At 35.7% G+C, this 19,065-nt stretch overlaps 1 protein-coding gene across 1 annotated transcript in view; it reads right to left on the reverse strand.

Annotated features, from left to right (window-relative positions):
• Positions 1-5,322: 5,322 nt before the first annotated feature.
• The window catches only part of TYR (tyrosinase), a 77,196-nt gene continuing 63,453 nt past the window's right edge, over positions 5,323-19,065 (reverse strand). The window contains 3 exon segments of the mRNA XM_028517022.2: positions 5,323-5,642; positions 5,645-5,693; positions 11,954-12,140. Coding sequence (XP_028372823.1) covers positions 5,455-5,642; positions 5,645-5,693; positions 11,954-12,140 — 424 coding nt within the window. The 3' untranslated portion in view covers positions 5,323-5,454.

Here is a 19,065-nt window from a genome sequence, read left to right on the forward strand (position 1 = left end):
AGCCTTCCAGACGCCAGTGTGTCTCATCAGCTGAGCCTGACTCGGCTTTGATTCCAATTGTTCTGATGTCCGAGCTTATGATTCCAAGGGCAGATTTCTGGCTTTGCTGTTTTTTATTCCTGCATTATTCTCGAGGCACATTCACTTCTCCACCTAGCTAAGAGGTAACACATTTCTTGAAAATGTCTTATTTTGGGACCACTTGCATTCATGTTATTCCCTATCTCTCTAAGATGGCTTCAGTCTGAATGTTCCTCTAATTTTAGTAAGGGAAAAATGCCTATTAAATACATGTATAATTTGAAAGAGATATATTTATGAAAGGAAGCAATATTTCAAGTGCCAATTATGATCTTCAGCTTCTTTCAAAGAGAATTGCTACTCTTCATCTTTCATTTTTTTCTTTATTCCTTTTGATCTCTTATTTTTTGACTCCTCTTTGCATTTTTAAATCTGTGCAATCCTTTTCAAAAGCACTGTGGCAATTCATTAGAAAAAACCATAAATTATGTATATGCTTGACCCAAAGATCATACCATTGGATAATTACTAATTTGAGAGAATCAGATGCTAAATGTACCAAGATATTCCTTATAGCACTAAACATAATTTAAAACCTTGATAAAGCCTAAATATCTACTAGCAAGAAACTGGTAAGTTATGACACATCAACATAATTGAATATAAACAATGATGAAATTCATAATAACGACCCATCTAGGAGGAATGGATTCAAATTCTACCTCAATTACCAAAGCAACTGAACAGACGTTATAAACCTGGGTAAGGCGTTTGTCCTAGGGAAGCCACAGTCTCCTCCTTTGAATACACAAATAATATTCTCATATCAACAATATGAAGATTGAATAAGTTTATATATATGTGTGTGTACTTAGTCTGGTTCTTGGAACATCATAAATACTCACTTTATCATGACATCTTGTTGTTTATTTTTAATACAAAATTAGAAATCTGCATGATATGATTGTGAAACATGCAAGAATTTGTAGATTAACATGAAGTTATAAGAAAAATTTTTACACTTCTATAAGAAAGGAAACTGACAAAACAATGAATTATACTGAGCTTTAATAAGGTTTTTATTTTTTTTAAAAAATGACTACTGAATCATTCCCATTTAAATTTTAAATAGGTGGAAGATTTGGAAGTCGGTCTCTAGCAGATGTCATAGACAATCTTCTTTATGGTGTACAAACTAGCAAATGGCTTTTGAAACAAACAACACAAAGTTGGGAAAAACACACCATCTTTTTTACTTGTATTTTCAGCAGCTTCTGATTAGAAGAGTCTAATCAGAAGGGGTGTGGAACTTTGTTCTACTGACATGCCCTCCAAAACAGCACAGGCTCACAATAGGTGGCCCCAATGAGGCCCTTTTATGGCAACAAAGAAAAATGTTCCTACAAATCAAAGCCCATATAAACACAGAAAAGGCTATTTTAAAGCTCTCACAATCAATGTCAATTGTCAGCCTGTTAGAGACACTGGCTAAAACGACTTGTACCCTCACATAATTTATTGTACAGATGGAGAATGATATATTTGACTTGTTGGAAAGGTTGGCTACTAAAAATACTCTTTTTATATAAAACACAAAAGAAGAATAAAATGCAGCAGCTGCTTATTTCATTCTATAAGACAACATGTGACTTATAACGGGGCAGTGGGAAAAGAGCAGAGCTGAAAAGGGATCTATTTATAAAAGCCATATTATAAAACAATGCCAGAGAATATAATGTTAACTAGAATTTAATAAAACTACCAGGTGTTCTTGAACTATCAGTCATGTTTTGTTACCTTTTGGAGAAAACCATGGAATCACTGTGGTGGCTGTTTATCACAAATGTTGCTGCTATGTAGGTAGTTAACTTGCTCCCTCAGAGAAAGGAAACAATATTCTCTGTTGACGGGCAGTGAGTGGTAAGGAGGGAACTGTCTTGTGATACAGAAAAGAATGACTTTTTGCAGATCCCTGTCAGTGACAGTTAAAATTCCTTACCTGCATTTTATTCAAGATGCTTTGTTTTTAAAAAAAAAGAATTAAGAATTCCACCAGGACTAAAATTTTGCCTTCACATCAAACCTAGCTAAGCAGTTGTGCCCTGAGATGAGACTCAAGGCAACCACAGTAATGGTGACTGCTTCCCCAGAATCTTCTGCAGACTGTGAGGCAGATCTCTTTTCCCACTCTTGGTTCTTGGTTTTATTTTTTTCCAGTTTCTAACCTATAGTGAACCCACTCCTCAGATGTCATTGCTAATTTATTTCAAATCTTTTTTTTTTCTGGTCATGCACCAAGTTGAGGATATAATTCCCAGTATTTGCCTTCTAATCCCACTGACCCCTGCTTGTGTCCATCAGTAAGTGTGCTGCTCCTCATCCCTTGTCTGATTCCCTCCCTTAGGAATCAGAAGTTAGACAAGCTAGCAAATGGTAAGTTCGACAACTAACCAGAGTAGAAGACTATTGCTCTGTAACTGTTATTAATACTAGTAATTTCTAAGAGTCTGTGACATTGCTTTACCAATATTTATAAATTTATATTTACTCTAGATGAGAATAGCCAAAATCATATGTTGTGTATTGGATGATTTTGCTTTTCTTTGAAATCCCCAACTGGACTCAGTGAAATGTAACCATTTAATGTAATGACATGTATATTTAGGCCAGTCTTTTCCAGATAAAGGCATTTTCAAGAGCTGATCTCTTCAGTAAATTCTTTTTTTAAATGGATTTACAAATAAACCTGAACACTATGCTTCAGAGTTACAGGATTGTAGAAAACTTCAGTTGAAAGTACCATATACAGGTCAGTGTGTTTCATCTTATATATACTCCCAGAGTGTAGAGCTTCAGGTGCCAGACCCAGGCAGGTTTTGGGAGCCTCAGTTGGAATATTCTGTCTTAACGCTTGGCATCGACAATAAGGAGACATGTTCAGAGATGACTCTGAAAAGTAAGTCAAGTAGTCAAACTGAAGGGGAAAAAAGGAAGAAGAAGAAAATGCTGAACAGAGAAATACAAACTAGGTATAAGGCCACATAAACGACTGAGGATGCCAAGACAGAGTGAATGTGTTTGCATGAAAGGGTGGAGTTGGGACCCAGTGACAGCACCCTTGAAATACTGGGGTGGGATCACAGGAATTTTTTACAGAGCATGCTTGGCCTTATTCCTGAATGGTTAGTTAAGAACCTTAAGCCAATTTAAATGTAGCATAGAATTAATTGTACACTTGAAACTTATATAATTTTATTAACCAATGTCACCCCAATATATTTAATTAAAAAATAAAAACAAAAAACCCCTAACACATTCTATAGACTCAATATTAAAATTCTCTTTACTAGAATTCAATTGAATTAGCCATCCAGGACCTATATTTGAAAATAACAGTGGTAATCACTTATATTTTATAAGGGTGTTGATTTTGGTTTTGGAAAGCTCTGAGTATTGTGTAGTTTTTCCTTTTATTGGACCCCTTAACCTCTACCCACTGGTTTCTAGTCTTTTTATGCTTTATATAGCCATACTACAAGTGTAATATCAATGAGTATTTTTAGAATTCAATGGACCCAGTTGAATTCAAGGAGCAGGATTAATCTAGACACCTTAATGTAAGATCTTAATAGCCAAGTAAAATGGAAATGTAATTTAACTAAATTGCAGACAGGCTGATCTTTACATAATTATTCTCAAACTTCAAATGTTTGTGGCATTTAAACATTCTCAAATTAAAATAAAGTTCTTCTAAAGAGGTAAAAAAAAAAGCTCTTAATAGGATTATTTTTGCTGTCGTTAATGGCAAAACAGCACCAGAAAATATTATTGCACTTCAGTCCAGCAACCCAGTACTTTGAATGTGGGCTAAGAAAGAATCAGAGTCAAGACTCAAAATAAAAGCAAAAGTTTATTTAGAAAGTCACAGAGGTAGAAGAAGTGAGCCCCCCAGCTGGGCTGTGTGGGCTCAGGACACAAGTCACAGAGGCAAAAGAAGCTTGAAGCTTAAGAAAAATAGAGTAAAGGTAAGCCCTTGGAAGAGTGTGGACATGCTCCAGAGAGAGAGAGATGCCTGTGAAAGAAGGGGTTGTGGGAAGTTTTGGGAGTGTTCAAGAGACAACAAGACTGCCAATTGGGTCCTCCTCCTGAGGGTTTTAATTTTCTCTCCAAAGCAAGGGATCTAACAGAGGTCCCAGGGGAGGGTTTCAATGGAATATTCATCAGTTTTTCAGGTGGGTCCGTTCAGGATTGTAGTCTTTACTGATTGGTCAGGACTAGGCTAAAGGGGCCTTAGTCATCAAAGCTGGTGCTGATGTCAGCTATAGCATTGCTCCATCTGGTTTTGCTGCTTTTCTGAGCCTGGAGCTGAAACACATGATGTTATCTCTAGTTTGTCCAGAACTGTGTTTCTGTGGTCAACAAACACAAGGCTTTGTTCATTTCTAAGATTATTTGATGTGGGTCAGAACCTCACTGCTCACCTCAGGGCTTATTGCTTAAGGGAATGGTTCTCAAAGGGCTTGTATGGGAGTCATATGAGGCTATTCCTTGGCCCCCTTGTTCCTCTGAAGGGGATATTCCACATGACTAGCAACATGCTAGTGTAGGATAGGTCAGGGGAGAGTCCAAACTGCATGACCAGCAACATGCCAGGGGAAGAAAGGGCACCCTGGGGGTGAGGTCCTTGTTTTCTCAGTTTTGCACATTGCTAGGTACCTGGGACTTTCTTCCCTGGTGACCTTCTGTACCAGGCCTATTGTTCCTACTTTGCGCATGACTAACTGCCTAACACATTGTCAACATATTTGATGAGCACATCTTGAGACAGGCACTTAGCCAGATTTGTTTGTAAGGACAGAGCCCTTGTTTTCAGTGAAGCACCTTCAAAAGCATAGTCAGAACTATGGCAGGAGACAGCTGAAGGATGTTTTATATTTGATGTTTATAACACATTTTGGAGCAGGAATGTAAAATGTAAGGAACATGCTTTCTGAGGAAAATAAAAATGTATTTCTCAAGCTCAAAGTACTCAGTTGTTAATATAAATTTGTTACTATTTTATTAAAATCAAAGAAAGACAATAAAAAAGAAATACGTCATTAAACAATGAAAAAGGAAGAATTTACATGGTTCTCGTATTTATAAGAACACATTTATTCAGATACAAGTAGCAGTTGTTTATTACCAAATGGCATTCTTTCCTGGGAAATATGGGCTTGAGGAACCTGTCAAAGGGATGATCAAAAACAGCAAGGCAAGCACAGGTGTGTTCTACCTGAGATAGAAGAGGGGTATACTTTGTATAAGATCACCATTCTGGTATTGGTCTTCACAGACAAATAGCAGGGATTTCTGTTGGGACATCCCCAGGGACTTGAACATCATTTGATTCAGAGGTCAGGCATTTGGGCCCTACTCTATTGTCTAAGCCTTTTATAAATTGCTCTGATACAACAAGCTGCGGTAATCCTCCTTTTCCATGAGGAGTGGCTGCTGTTCTTCAGAGACTTGCTTTTTCTTTCGACAACATATTCTCTTTCGACGACATATCAGCCTAGTGAGCCCCACCAGCACAGCAGTGATGACAGATCCCAGTATAGCTGCCCCAACGAGCCATGGCAGATCCGACTTGCTTGTTCTAAGTAGGGCTTAATGTAATCTTGAAAAAAGTTCTGGATTCTGAAATAGAAAGGACATCCTAATGGTTTTACTATGTTGTCATCGTCGCCATCCTCATCATCATCATCATCATAGAAGTCGTCATCATCATACTTGCCTAGTACCTTAGAGTCAGATACTTGGGTTTGAATGCTAGCTCTGCTACTTACCAGCTATAAGAGCTTAGGGAAGTTACCCTAATACCTCCTACACCTCAGTTTCTTCATCAGGAAAATAGGAAAACAACAATATCACCTTGTTGGCATGTTTTGAAGTTTATAGATAAAATCTAATCTGTAAATTTTGCAGCGCTTGCCCCCCCAGACAGCTACTGTAAAACTTTTAGGTATTATTCTGGTTTTTGCTTTCATATTTCTAAATGACAGGCAAATATTACTATCTCTTAATTATCAAGTTTATCTTTGGAATTCCTCAAATATAAATAATGATTTTGGTTCTCTTACAACTCCCCTTTCTTTGAGCTTTCCAGTATAATAATATCATGATTTGGGGGCAAATAACATCTATGATTTTTATTATTTTTAATATTTAGATATTATTCACAGTTGAAACAATATATGCTATGATTACATTTCATTTTTACATTATTTCTCCTTGGTAGCAATACTTTATTGTATCCTTTTGCTTGATTTTATGTACTCATCACTATTTTTTTAAAATATATTTTAAAGATTTTATTTATTTTATTTTTAGACAGTGACTAAGGGAGGACGAAAGAGAGGGAGAGGAACATCAATGTGTGGTTGCCTCTCACACCCGCCCCCAACCAGGAACCCTAGCCCACAACCCAGGCATATGCCCCTACTGGGAACTGAACCAGTGAACTCCTGGTTCGCAGGCTGGCACTCAGTCCACTGAGCCACACCAACCAGGGCTCATTGCTATTTATAAAATACCCTAACACCCTGTATCCATTCTGTAATACAATGAAAAGATGAGAGTACATATTGAGCTTAACCTTGCAGAAAATTATGGCTATGTGACTCAAGTCTTGAGCAAAAGTATATATGCAACTTCTGGGCAATTCCCTTGAAAAGAAATGGTATGCCTTCTTCTTTTCACTTAGCTGGAATGCATTAGTTGTCTTTGTGAGCCATCATGGACCATGTAGTCCAGGTAAAACTCTATGTCAAGTGGAACTATAAGAAAGGAGAAGCTCTGGTCCCTGAAGTTATGAAGCTGATACTGGACAGCATACTGAGACTGTTACTTGAGTAATACGTTAACTAAATTAAGCCCTGGATATTTGAACCTAGATCTTCTCTCTATCCCTTCTTTTCCACCCTTGCTGATGTAGAAACTATAACCTTTCTTTATGATCCTTTTCCTTGGCTATAGTCAATACACTGGACCATTGACTTAAGAAGGGCCAATTGGAATTCACTGTGCTGTAATTGAGAGTCACGTGGCTCAGGAGCTGATGACAGCCTTCTCAACAAGTGGAAGACAGGATCAAATCAATACACTCTGAAAAGTGGAGACAAGGGTCAGAGGATAACAAGATTTAGAATGAGAGAGATAGTGTTTAGGGTGCTTTGTTCCCTGGTTCTTGCTGTCCCTCAGTATCAGCTGAATTTCTGCCTTTCCCACAGTTAGAATGCTCATCCTGCTTCTTGAACTTTATAAACCAATAAATTCCATTTTTATTTAATCTCATTCCTATGGAGTTTCTGCCATTTGCATTTCAAAAAGTCCTAATTATTTAAAAATAATTATATGTTTACTATAGTAAAGATAGAGAAGTATCAAGATATTCAGGAAGTACCATTGTCTGCAAATCTTATATATAATAAAAATGAGATCTACAAACCAAGAAAAAGGAATATTTGTTTAATAAATTATCTTAGAAAGAATGGGTAGCAACATGAAATAAAATTTAAAATGAGGGTCTCACTGTTAACCATAAACTCAGTAATGTTCAGAACAATTAAGGGAAGGATGTGTTTTTTTTCAGTCAGGAGAATTTGTTAAAAACAAATTTTATATTAAATCCTAGTATTCACTTAAAGAAGATAAAAGTGGAGCTTCTATGGTTTACATGAGCTATAGAATCAAAACCCTGTTCATTTCTCTTGCTACCTTTTCTTTTTCCTTGGCACTGTTCTTTTGCCAAGGATCACTAAGATCCTCTAAAAGACCTTAGAGCATATTAAGCATTATTTGAACAATACTGGAATTTAATGAAGTAGTGTTTCTTTTCATCAGGAAGGGACAATGACTTGCAAATTATAAACACCAGGTTAATTACTAAAAAGATTTATAATTTTGAATTTATAGTAATTTAACTCTAAATAATGAAATAAAACAAAGCTAAAACAAAAGAAAAAATTTAAAATGTGAAACCTTTTAAAAATCAAGCATAACAGGTATTTTTATATTTAAAAATTATTTGAAAACAGGACTATAAATGCCTAGCTGATGTTGCTACTAATTACTTTATATAGTACATTTAAAATGTCTAGTAAAATGCATAGTACATACAAGTTACATAATAAATATGATTTCCTTTATTTGATTTAAAAATTTAACTAGAAATAAATAATAAATACCGTTAAGCCCCTACTGTGACTTGTTGAGTTTCCTCTCCCTTTACTCTCCAATGGTTTTGGTTGCCTTTCAGTAAAGACTGCCTATTTGGACACTAGGGAAGGAACAGTGAGGTGGAATATGTGTCCAAGACACGTGGGGACTAAAGACAATCCTCTCTTTCATGGAGCAATAGAGACCTAGTCTGGGGTATAATGTTTGCCACTTACTAGCATTGTGATTAAAATTAGTCACTTTGCTTTTTGTTCTCAACTCACTTAACTATAAAATAGAATAGAAATAACTACTACATAGGACTGTGAAACTAGCAGAGATAATAATTTGTATGCTGATGTCTCTTACATTAGTGTCTGCAGGCCAGGCTCTCTTGTGAGTTTCTAGGCAATTCAACTGCCCCAGAGACATATCCACCCTGGTCTCTCATATCACTGCATTTTACTCTGTAACAAATACAACCATGAGATTCCCTCTGTATCTAGCCCTGCTCCTAATGTTACTATCTCAGTGGATTACAGCACCTTTCACTATTTTCATGACTCAGACAGCTTAAAGGCATCTATCCCTACTATCTCTTTCTACCTCACTTATATAAAAATTATTTTTCAAGTTCCATAAATTTCTTTTCAAAATAATATCAAAATCTTTAGGGCTTTCTTCCTCCTTTCCTACCCCCACCACTACAATCCAAACTGACTTCATCTCTTGGACATGTATAATAGTGTTTTCACTGGCTTCCTTCAATATGCTTTGCAACTGCTAGAAAACTTTCTCCATGCTACAGGAACAGTAGTAATCTTTTGAAAACTTTGATTCAACTGTGGTCTATTTAAAATTTATTAAGACTTTCATTATTATAACAATATTGCCAAAATGCATAGTCCTTTATCAAATAATGAGTCTTCCTCACATACTGATATCCTCTGAAATGTCACTTTATTGACCCCTAGAGATGGGTACATTTCTAAATGAGTCATTAGGTAAGTAGTTGTTTAAGGTCTTTTTCTTCCATTAGGATGTAAGCTATCCATAGTGCCTAATACAATGCCTTGTTCAAAGGTAGTTATTAAACATATGTATGTAGAAAGAATAAATAAATCAATAAAACCTCTTAGAAAAACCCAAGTGTGATAGAAGATTTGAAATATATAAAAATACATATCTAAAAATGAGTTGGGAATTAAAAGTGGTGGCATTTTTTCTAGCAAACCTTCATGATAAATATTACTTGCACTCAAACTACTTCATTGATTTTACTCCATACCAGATACCAGTTGGTACTTAGATGGGGGAAGCTTGCAAGATATCAATTCTGACCTTGTAGGGTTCATAGGCAAGGTGGAGCAGAGAAAGATTTATCCATAGAAAAATAACCACATAACTCTAAGAAAGGAGTGATTAAACATGACCATGTAAATGTATAAAATGGTCTGATATCTGAGAGTTACAAATGCATAAATAGGATCAGAATTTAGCCAGCAAGAAGAGCATATTCAAAAGCATGAGTCAATGAAAGACTCCAGCATGTTCTGAAATGGAAGTCAGGAAATCCTAAGTAGTGAATCTTTGACAAACCTTCATCAATATGCTACTTTCATCATGTGCTGTGCGTGTTTACACAAGAAAGGGAAACATGTCACTTAAAACGACTCTTCTTTTTGACTCACGGAAACCCTTCCCCTTACTACACTTTCAGTTTGCAAAATCCCCTGTTCTCGGGATCTTAAATTTTCGAGAATTAATCTCACTAGCCATTTTAGTATTCCTTCCATTAGCTGTGATATTCAGATAAATCAAAATAGGTCAATCAAACTCATATCTATTCAACTAGTGGTCACCCAAAGGGCAGAAAAATGTTGACAAAATGCAGGTTCTCTTATTGGCCCTAAACTGTGGTTCTGCTATGGCACATACTAGATAACTAGAACAAGTTGTTTATTGTCTTTAAGCCTCTGTTTCCTTATCTAACAGTACCTACTTCATGAGGTAGTTGTGAAGATGAAAGGAAACAATGCACACAGCCTACCTCGAAGAGCTCCTGGAACATAGAAAGGACTCACTATGTGTTAGCTGTTGTGAAGTGACTAAATTGAGCTCTCGGGTGTAATTTTCCTTTGCACATACTACACAAATAGGAGAATTTAGCATTCAAGAAATACAATGTACACTTTCCTCCTCTATTTTCCTGTTATCCTTCTTTTAGTTTAGGAGAGACCCTGCCCTTTTATATCTGCTACTTGCCTGCTCGTCCTTCAAGGCCTTGTCATGTCTTTCTAGGTGGAATTATTCAGAAACCACTGTTTTCTTCTCTGTGAAGAGTTTAGAACTCTTTAATATACTTAATGTTTCATGCTATCTTGCACAAGTGTCTGATTTTTACACTGAATTTGGAGCTCTTTTGAGGTCTGGAAATGTGTTAGTCATTATGTCACTAAAATCTAGCACAAAAGGTAAGAAATTGATAAAAGTCATTCATTTGTTCATTTTACTGATCTGGTTATGTTTTCACAAATTATCAATGACTATAATGAAACATCAGTGCTTGTTGAAAGCCTCTTACCCACACGCCATATGTTGTCTTTTAGTTTTTATTGTTGACCTTCTTTACGTTAGAGTGGAAGCATCATGCAGTATGAAGAAGACCTTCTGGTGTTGAAATTGAATCCTCCACATATTGGTATTTGATATTGTGAAAGTCACTTAAATTCTCTTAATATCAGTACCCCACCTCTTTCTAGGGATAACAATACTCATCTAATATGTGGTTGGTTAAAGAAGCATGTGTGGAATCTACACATAGCAAGCTCTCGAGTAAGGGGAGACATTAGTATTTCTTCATCATCAAGAAGCTGCTGATATAGTTCTACTTAGAAAGATTATTCAAAACCCAGACTAATTACCATTCTAGAATTTTACATTGCTACCTTAATCATAGACAGAGCAATTATCATTATAATAGCTATTCTCATTATCATTATTTGGGCTTAAACAGAAAATGTCCACGATATTTCCTGGTAATCAGGCAGGAAGTTCCCAGAGATGATTTTAAAACTGCTAGATGCACTAGGCTCTTGAATACATCACATTCATTTAATTACCATAGTATCTCTTTGAGATATTCTGATCCCAATATTTCAGGTTAAGAAACTGAGATTCAAGGAATTGAAGTAAAATTTCCCAACATCACAAAACAGTCATATCTCATTGAGATAGTCATATCTCAAACTCATTTTTTTCCTGATTTTAATTCTAGTCTCATTCCATGGCTTTCATGTACAAAATACATATTAAGCAGCATGGGTATAAATTTAAAGATCCTTGCAACTTGGTTCATGTAATAATATATTGGTGATAAGGACTATGATGCACTTTCCTGATTTAAAGAATTTGGTGATAACATTGTAAAAACATGTTTTAAAAAAATCCTCACCTGAGGATATGTTGATTGATTTTAGAGAGGCAGGGAGAGGGAGGTGGTGGGGGGAGAGAGAGAGAAAGAGAATGTGAGAGAGAGACATTGATTGGTTACCTCCCATATGTACTGCAACCTAGGTATGTGCCCTGACCAGGGATCAAACCCACATTTTGGTGTATGGATCAATGCTCAAACCAGCTTAGCCACCCTGCCAAGGCAAAACATAACGTTTTGTGTTCTCTCAAAAGAAATTGGTCACACTTTATTCAGCAATTCATATGAAAAAAATTGAACTTTACCTGAATCTTGTAGGTAGCTATAGTCATAGCCCAGGTCTCTCGATGAAATAAAGAAATCACCATTTCTGTAGGGAGGTATAAAAGGAACCATGTAGGATTCCCGGTTATGTCCAATGGGTGCATTGGCTTCAGGATAAACTTCTTGAAGAGGACGGTGCCTTCGGAGCCATTGTTCAAAAATGCTGCAGAGGAAAGGATTATTCAGATTCAGAAACACATTGTTTATAAAAGAAATGTTGATTTCTTATGGTAAAATAACAAGACATATCTTAAATTCCTAAGATATGGAAAGATGCCAGGTTTTTTTTCATTCTTCGAAAATATTTTGTAAAGCACCAGTTCATGCTGTCAGGCCCTGATAAAACTCATTCATTTGAAAGAAATTTAGAGGATAGCTTCAAAACAGGATTTTTTAAATGATAAATGAAACTTACATGGCAAGTTTAGATCCTTCAGAATGCTGCAGCACAAGGGTTATTATTGGATGAGTGACAATTGAGTCATAACTATAAATTAAATACATTTCTTGTGTCAAAGAAAGCCCCCCCAAAAATGTACAAAACTACATTGGAATTACTAATGGAATTTGGTCATGTTTTTGGTCATGGTGGGGACTTTAATTATTTCAGCCTTCTTGTTACGTTTGGAGAAGTGTATACATACTGAATCTTGGAGGGACGAAGAGCGTATCTCCCATGGGAGCTAAAAATACTCACTTGGTTTCCCAAGTTCTGAAGCTAGAGTATAACCATACGATTCATACTCTGCTAATCAGACATACCCATCCAAGACTTTGAAAGAGGACATAGTGACACACAAAAAAAGCGGACAATTGAAAACCAGTCTAGTAGTGAGCAATGGCAGTTGCTATAACAACATTCAGTTTTTAGGGGCAGCAAGACCAGAGGTACCAGGAAAAGTATTTACTGTCCAGGGTTATCCTGTGTTCTATAGCACCATTTTGGCAGGTGACTTCGCCTATGTCCTCTTCCCTTGTTCCCACCTATTTCTGAACCTGCTTCTCCATGACTTCCTGACCTATCCAATATCCTATCAACAAATTATTTTCCTGTTTAAATCAGCCAGTATTAATTTCTGTTGCATTCAATTAAAAACTCTGACTGGAACAATAGATAAAATACTAAGTGCTCAAAAATGTCCAGTAAGAATGAAGTAGAAACTGAAGCTATAGCAGAATTTATAGAGGGCCATTAATCGTGTGACAGAGAGAATGACTTTGTATGTCAGGCTGTATAACATGGAGGAAGAACACTAGGGCTGCAGTCGGAGCATCCCCCTGAGGCCTAGCTCTGTGGATTAAGAGCTGTATGAGTGTAAGCAATCACTGAAACTCTTAGAGACAGCCTTTTCATCCTTAAAAGGAAAGTAATCATTGTTCTATCTGTTTTCAAGGGGATTGTTTAATGTGATGATTTTCATGAAACTGAAAAATAAGTAAGCTATTTTTACTTAGTTTAAAATTCAAACTAGGAGGTAAAAGGTTAGTGCATGGTCAAGAAGGTGGAGTCTTTAAAAAAGGTGATAATGTTTCAAACAAACAATTTTTTAAAAAGAACATTGAACGTTTTGAAGGACAATAAAGAAGAGAACGAGGAAGCCAGACAGCAGGAGTGACGATCATTTTTCTGTGATGGAAAATAATTCTGTTTGCTTGGAGTCTAGACTTCAAATACTAACTCTGGTCAAAGTTGAGTTTTAATTGTGAATGAATTGAGGTATTAGCAGGTCACAGATAAACACTGAAAATACCAACCACTCTCTAAATCACTGAATTATTAACTATGTTTACTGAATAACTCCTATATGTCAAGTTTTAGAGAAACAGGAAACTGGAAAAACCTGAGTTCTTTTGGTTGTGACAAGGGAAAGTTTTGAAATTTCTTAACCTGTTTTATTTTCCTTTACTTCATTTGCAAAATGGGAATAATATTTATGTCATGAAAGAATTGTGAGGATTAATTAAAATAACCTAAGATACACAACTAAGCGCTTGACAAATGGTAAGCAGAAACTATCATCCCTGTCCCCTTCTTCTCCTCTTTATTCTCTTAAAAATAACCTAAGATACACAACTAAGCGCTGACAAATGGTAAGCAGAAACTATCATCCCTGTCCCCTTCTTTTCCTCTTTATTATTAACATTATACTGGGAGAACTTCCCAGTTGGTGAGAAATATGAGACATGCTATAACAGAAATGTTGAAGCCGTGTATATTTGAGCTGGATGTTTAAGAATGGTTATTATTTTGATAGGCCGAAATGAAAAGGGAGAGGATTCAAGAAGATTGGTTGCTCTGTGTGTGCCTCCATTATCTCAAGCAGTTAGAAATGGGCTTAACAAATAAACCCTAAATTCTATTCAAGTCCTATAACTTATGAATTAGTGTTTTTTTTCTTAATGATTTTTAGAGTGTGAGGAAGGGAGGGAGAGAAAGAAACAATTTGTTGTTCCACTTATTTATGCACTCATTAGTTGACTCTTGTATGTGTCCTGATTGAGGAATGAACCCATAAGTGTGGTATATATGGACGATTCTCTAACCAACTGAGCTACCCAGCAGGGCTGTTCTTTTTGTTTTAACTTCTACAGTATTCTGTTCACAAGAATTACTTATTCATTATACAGGTTAGGACAAAAGTAGGTTTATAGTTGTGAGTGTGAACAAACACAGAGTTTATTCTTACATTATTTATTAATTATTGTATTATTTTCACACAAACAACTGTAAACTTACTTTTGCCTCTCCCTGTATACAGGTCAGAAAATATTGTATAAATAAGCAAAAAAAAATTACATGTAATTGCTCCATATTTTTGTTATATCTAGCTTTAAAAATATGTATAACACTACAAACACATTTTAACAAAAATAATTATATTATAGATAATATTTTATAAGGCATTTTATTTGTACCAAACAATGTTTAAGTAATGTTTGCAAGTTTTCAACTGATAAATCTGTTTTTTAATGGGAAGAAGTCTCTTTGATAATTAATCTTTCCCCCACCCCTGATGAACTGACTGATTTAGGAACAGTCCAATATACCATGAGCTACTAGACAAGGGCTTGAGGCAAAAACTGTGCCTTTTGTAAATTGAGAAAAATTACTAATATAGTTCAATTTATAAATAATCTTGTTTCTTCCCAAGAAATAAAAATTCTCTACCTAGATAAGACAAGGACATCAATTCTTAGCACCAAAAAATTTAATGAGTGAAACCATTAATGTGATCACTCACTTTATCAACCTTTTAAAATGAAGGTATTAATCTTGATTAAATTCTTCATTGGTGGTTCTCACCATCAGTTAATTTCATCAAACCATGTCTAGAACAGCTCACATTGGAATACTAATGTTTAACTTAGATAATCACACTGACATTTGAGGGAAAATATTCTCTTACAAAAGATTCATTTAAACTTTTTCTAGATAATTTCCTAGAAGTCTGAGCAACAATGAAATGTACAAAAAGAAATTAGGAAAAGGTCAAGACAATGACAGAGGGAAATAAGAAAGGCTGTATTTTATACATAAAAGTAACACGGGTTTTACATTTGACATTTAAAGACCCTGGTCATTCTCGTCCTTACAATGAGAAACAAACTAGATAAATGGAAAATCAACGACTTTTCTTGGACCCATGAGAGAACTAAGCTCACAGGGCAAACTGCTTCCCCAAAAAACTGCAGACAAGTGCATTCAGAGGAACACAAATGAGTTTTGGTTACCATGAGAAGTGCTGGACCGTAACCCGGTAGGAATACTTAAAATTTGTTGATGAACAAAGATACTAGGGAAATTTGAAGCCTTTGGCACATATAGGCTACAAAAACCATTACACATTATTGTTGGCAGATTAATGTAAATTCTTACATTAATGCCCATCTGCCTCAATACCTATCACCCAATAAAACATGTCTGACTTTCAATAAAAATTACTAGGTATTCCAAAAGGCAAGAACAGATGGGTAATGCAAGCAGACATAAGGAAACCTTAAGGAAAAAATAAAAGAAAATGCTAGAAATAAAAACTGTAATAAAAATGAAAAAGCCTTTAACAGACTCAGTAGACTCAACACAGATGAGAAAGAATCAGTGAGCTTGAAGATAGAAACTTTCAAAACTGAAATGTGAAGACAAAAAAAGAATGAAAAAAATCAACAACTCTGGGACAATATCAAAGGGGTAAAATGCATGTAATTAGAATAACAGAAGCAGAAAGAGTAAGGAGAACAGGAGAAATATTCTTCAATGAAAAAAACCAGAGGTGCCAACCACAATAGTTCCCAAAGATCAAAAGTGGAACAATTTGAACCACAGAGTAAATAAGGTTGAATTAGATTATAACCCAAAGTAAAAAAATAAATATAGATGAGTCCATACTGATATACAGCATGCATGCACATACATACATACATACATACATAGGCATCCTATAAGACATCTGAGCAGTACTCCTCAAAACTGTCAAGGGCATCACACAAGAAAAGTCTGAAAACTGACCCAGCCCAGAGGAGTCTAAGGGACATGATAATCAAATCTACTGTGGTATAGTGAATGGAATCCTAAACAGAAAAAGATATTAGGTAACTCCTAAATAATCCTAATAAAGTATAGATCTTGGTTAATAACAATGTATCAGTATCGTTTCATTAATTATGATGAATGTTCAATACTAACATAAGATGTTAATATTAGGGGAAACTGGGTATGGAATACATGGGAATTCTGTTCTATCTTTGAAAAATTTTTATACATGGACAACTATTCTAAAATAAAAATTTATTTTTAAAAATCTACCAATAGGGAAGCCTTAATGTAGTTAGATATTCAGTATATTCACCACCACCACCATCACAAAAATGTAACATTCACATATACAATAGAATACTTTAACTCATGTATTCATTTATTTCACAAGTAAATATGTATATTCTGAGCATCTTTAATAAACTGACTCTGTGCAAGGTATTGGTGGAGTTCCCTGTCCTTGTGGTACTCAAAGTCTAGTGGTGGAGATAGATAGTAACCAGAGATTTCAGACACATATCTATAATTACAGACTAGTAAATACCTTGAAAGAAAGCAACACATAACAATATTTGATTGGGAAAACTCATTTAGCCTCCAGCCTCTGGGAAAGTCTTTGGTGGTGTATTAAGCCCCAGAATTGAAGAATGAATATTTAGAGAAATGGTAGTGGTGTTCCTGAAGACTAGAATATAATTGGCAAAGGGATTTTGAGGAGAGGTATGAAACAATTTCAAGGAACTAAAAAATGATACCACTGGTATGGCTACCCATGGACAGTAAGGAGAGACTAGTTCAAGATAAGCCTAGTTAAGATAAGAGGTAAATGGGACCCAAATCATAAAGGGTAGAGGAGGCCATTTGAGAAATATTTGTAGTTTTTTCCTAAGAGCAATAGGAAACCACTGTTTGCATGTGGGGTGAGGGTATTAACATGAACAAATCATCATTTTTAAATGATTACACAGATTGCATTTTGGAGAAGGAGCTGATGGATAGATAGTAAGAGCTGATGTGTGGGGATTAGGCAATGAGGAAATCAGTGAGAAAACTGTATTTAGGTGAAAAGCAGTGGCTATCCAAGCAGTACAACTAACTGAAGGATGCGATGTCACAGAAGACTCCATGTTTCCTGGTGTATGCTGTGGAACAAGATATTTTTATTCCCAAAGATATAGATCACTGGAGGAAAAGTGTAGCATGAGGGGGATGTTAATATCTGAGTTTTGATGTGCTGTGCTTGACGATGCCTCTGAGACATTCCAGTGGGGATATAAGGTGGATATTTGGGTCTGAATTTCAGAGCAAGATTTACTCTGGACATATAAATTGAGACACTATCAGCCTATAGGAAATAAGTGAAGCTATGGGTGTAGGGAGACAATAAAAACACAAGAGAATCTGGGGTTCTTTTGTCTCAGATGTCATCTTTCTGAAAAGACAGGACAGATGAAGTGACAACTGCATTGCCTTTGAAAACCACAGCTTGAGATGCCAGCCATCCATTAAAAATTCTAGTCACTCAAATGTATTGCATGGTTTCCCATCTTTTCACTTTTTTGCTTTAGTTTTTTCTTCCATGTAGCCTTACTTTTGAAACATTTATCCACTTAAAGAAACCTTAATTATTAAAAAGACAATAAATATCTTCATTTAAACTCAGAGAATACCTCTAAGCCTCTAAACTTAGAGAAACTACTCATGTGTACAATGGGGATGGAATTATCTACTTTAACATAGTTAGGAGAACAAAAATGAAATAAAGCATTAAGTAGAATAATAACACTTAAGATAAGATGAAAGAATGTTCACAAAGTACATGGCCTAGTTCCTAAAAAGTAATAGTTTATGTTTCCTTTCCTTCTAAACCCCTTATTTTACAGACTAAATATTTCTAATCTAAACAACACAGCTAGTTAGTAGCACAACCAAGATTGGAATTGAGTGATCTGTGGCTGATTATAGTAAATGCCCTTGTCCTCTGTGTGCTTACATAGGGTGATGGAGGGTCCTGAAGTAGTGAGAATGTATGTGCTTCTACTAGAGATTATCTCTCTCTAAGAAAACTTGGAAGGGGCTCTGCTTGACTTTCATTTGAAACGTAAGCTGTTCAATAGACACCTGAATTAATTCTACAGTATTTACCCTAACTGTTCCTTTGTTCTAAAGACTTGCAGGTCCCACATACTCAAGGAACAGAAATGAATATGATACAAAAAAGATCAGGAAAGGATAGCATAGTAAATACAACAAAAGAGAGCAGAATCGTAAAAAAGACGAGAAAGAGAGAGAGTATTGTATCTGAGTGTGTAGGGAATGGGTGATGTATTACTCAGCATTTTCCAGAAAAACAGAACCAACCGAATGGGTATGTGTGTGTGTGTGTGTGCGCACAAAAGGGAAGAATGGGCACACCCACACACACACACACACACAGAAACAGAATAGTGTTTGACCACATGGCTGGGTACCATGGCCTAGACAAGTTGACATTGTATTAACCAACATAGGTATTGTCCAGTAAAGCACCTCATCTTAGATGACACTTGAACCT

Source organism: Phyllostomus discolor, chromosome 6 (assembly GCF_004126475.2).
Source record: "Phyllostomus discolor isolate MPI-MPIP mPhyDis1 chromosome 6, mPhyDis1.pri.v3, whole genome shotgun sequence".
Taxonomy (NCBI): domain Eukaryota; kingdom Metazoa; phylum Chordata; class Mammalia; order Chiroptera; family Phyllostomidae; genus Phyllostomus; species Phyllostomus discolor.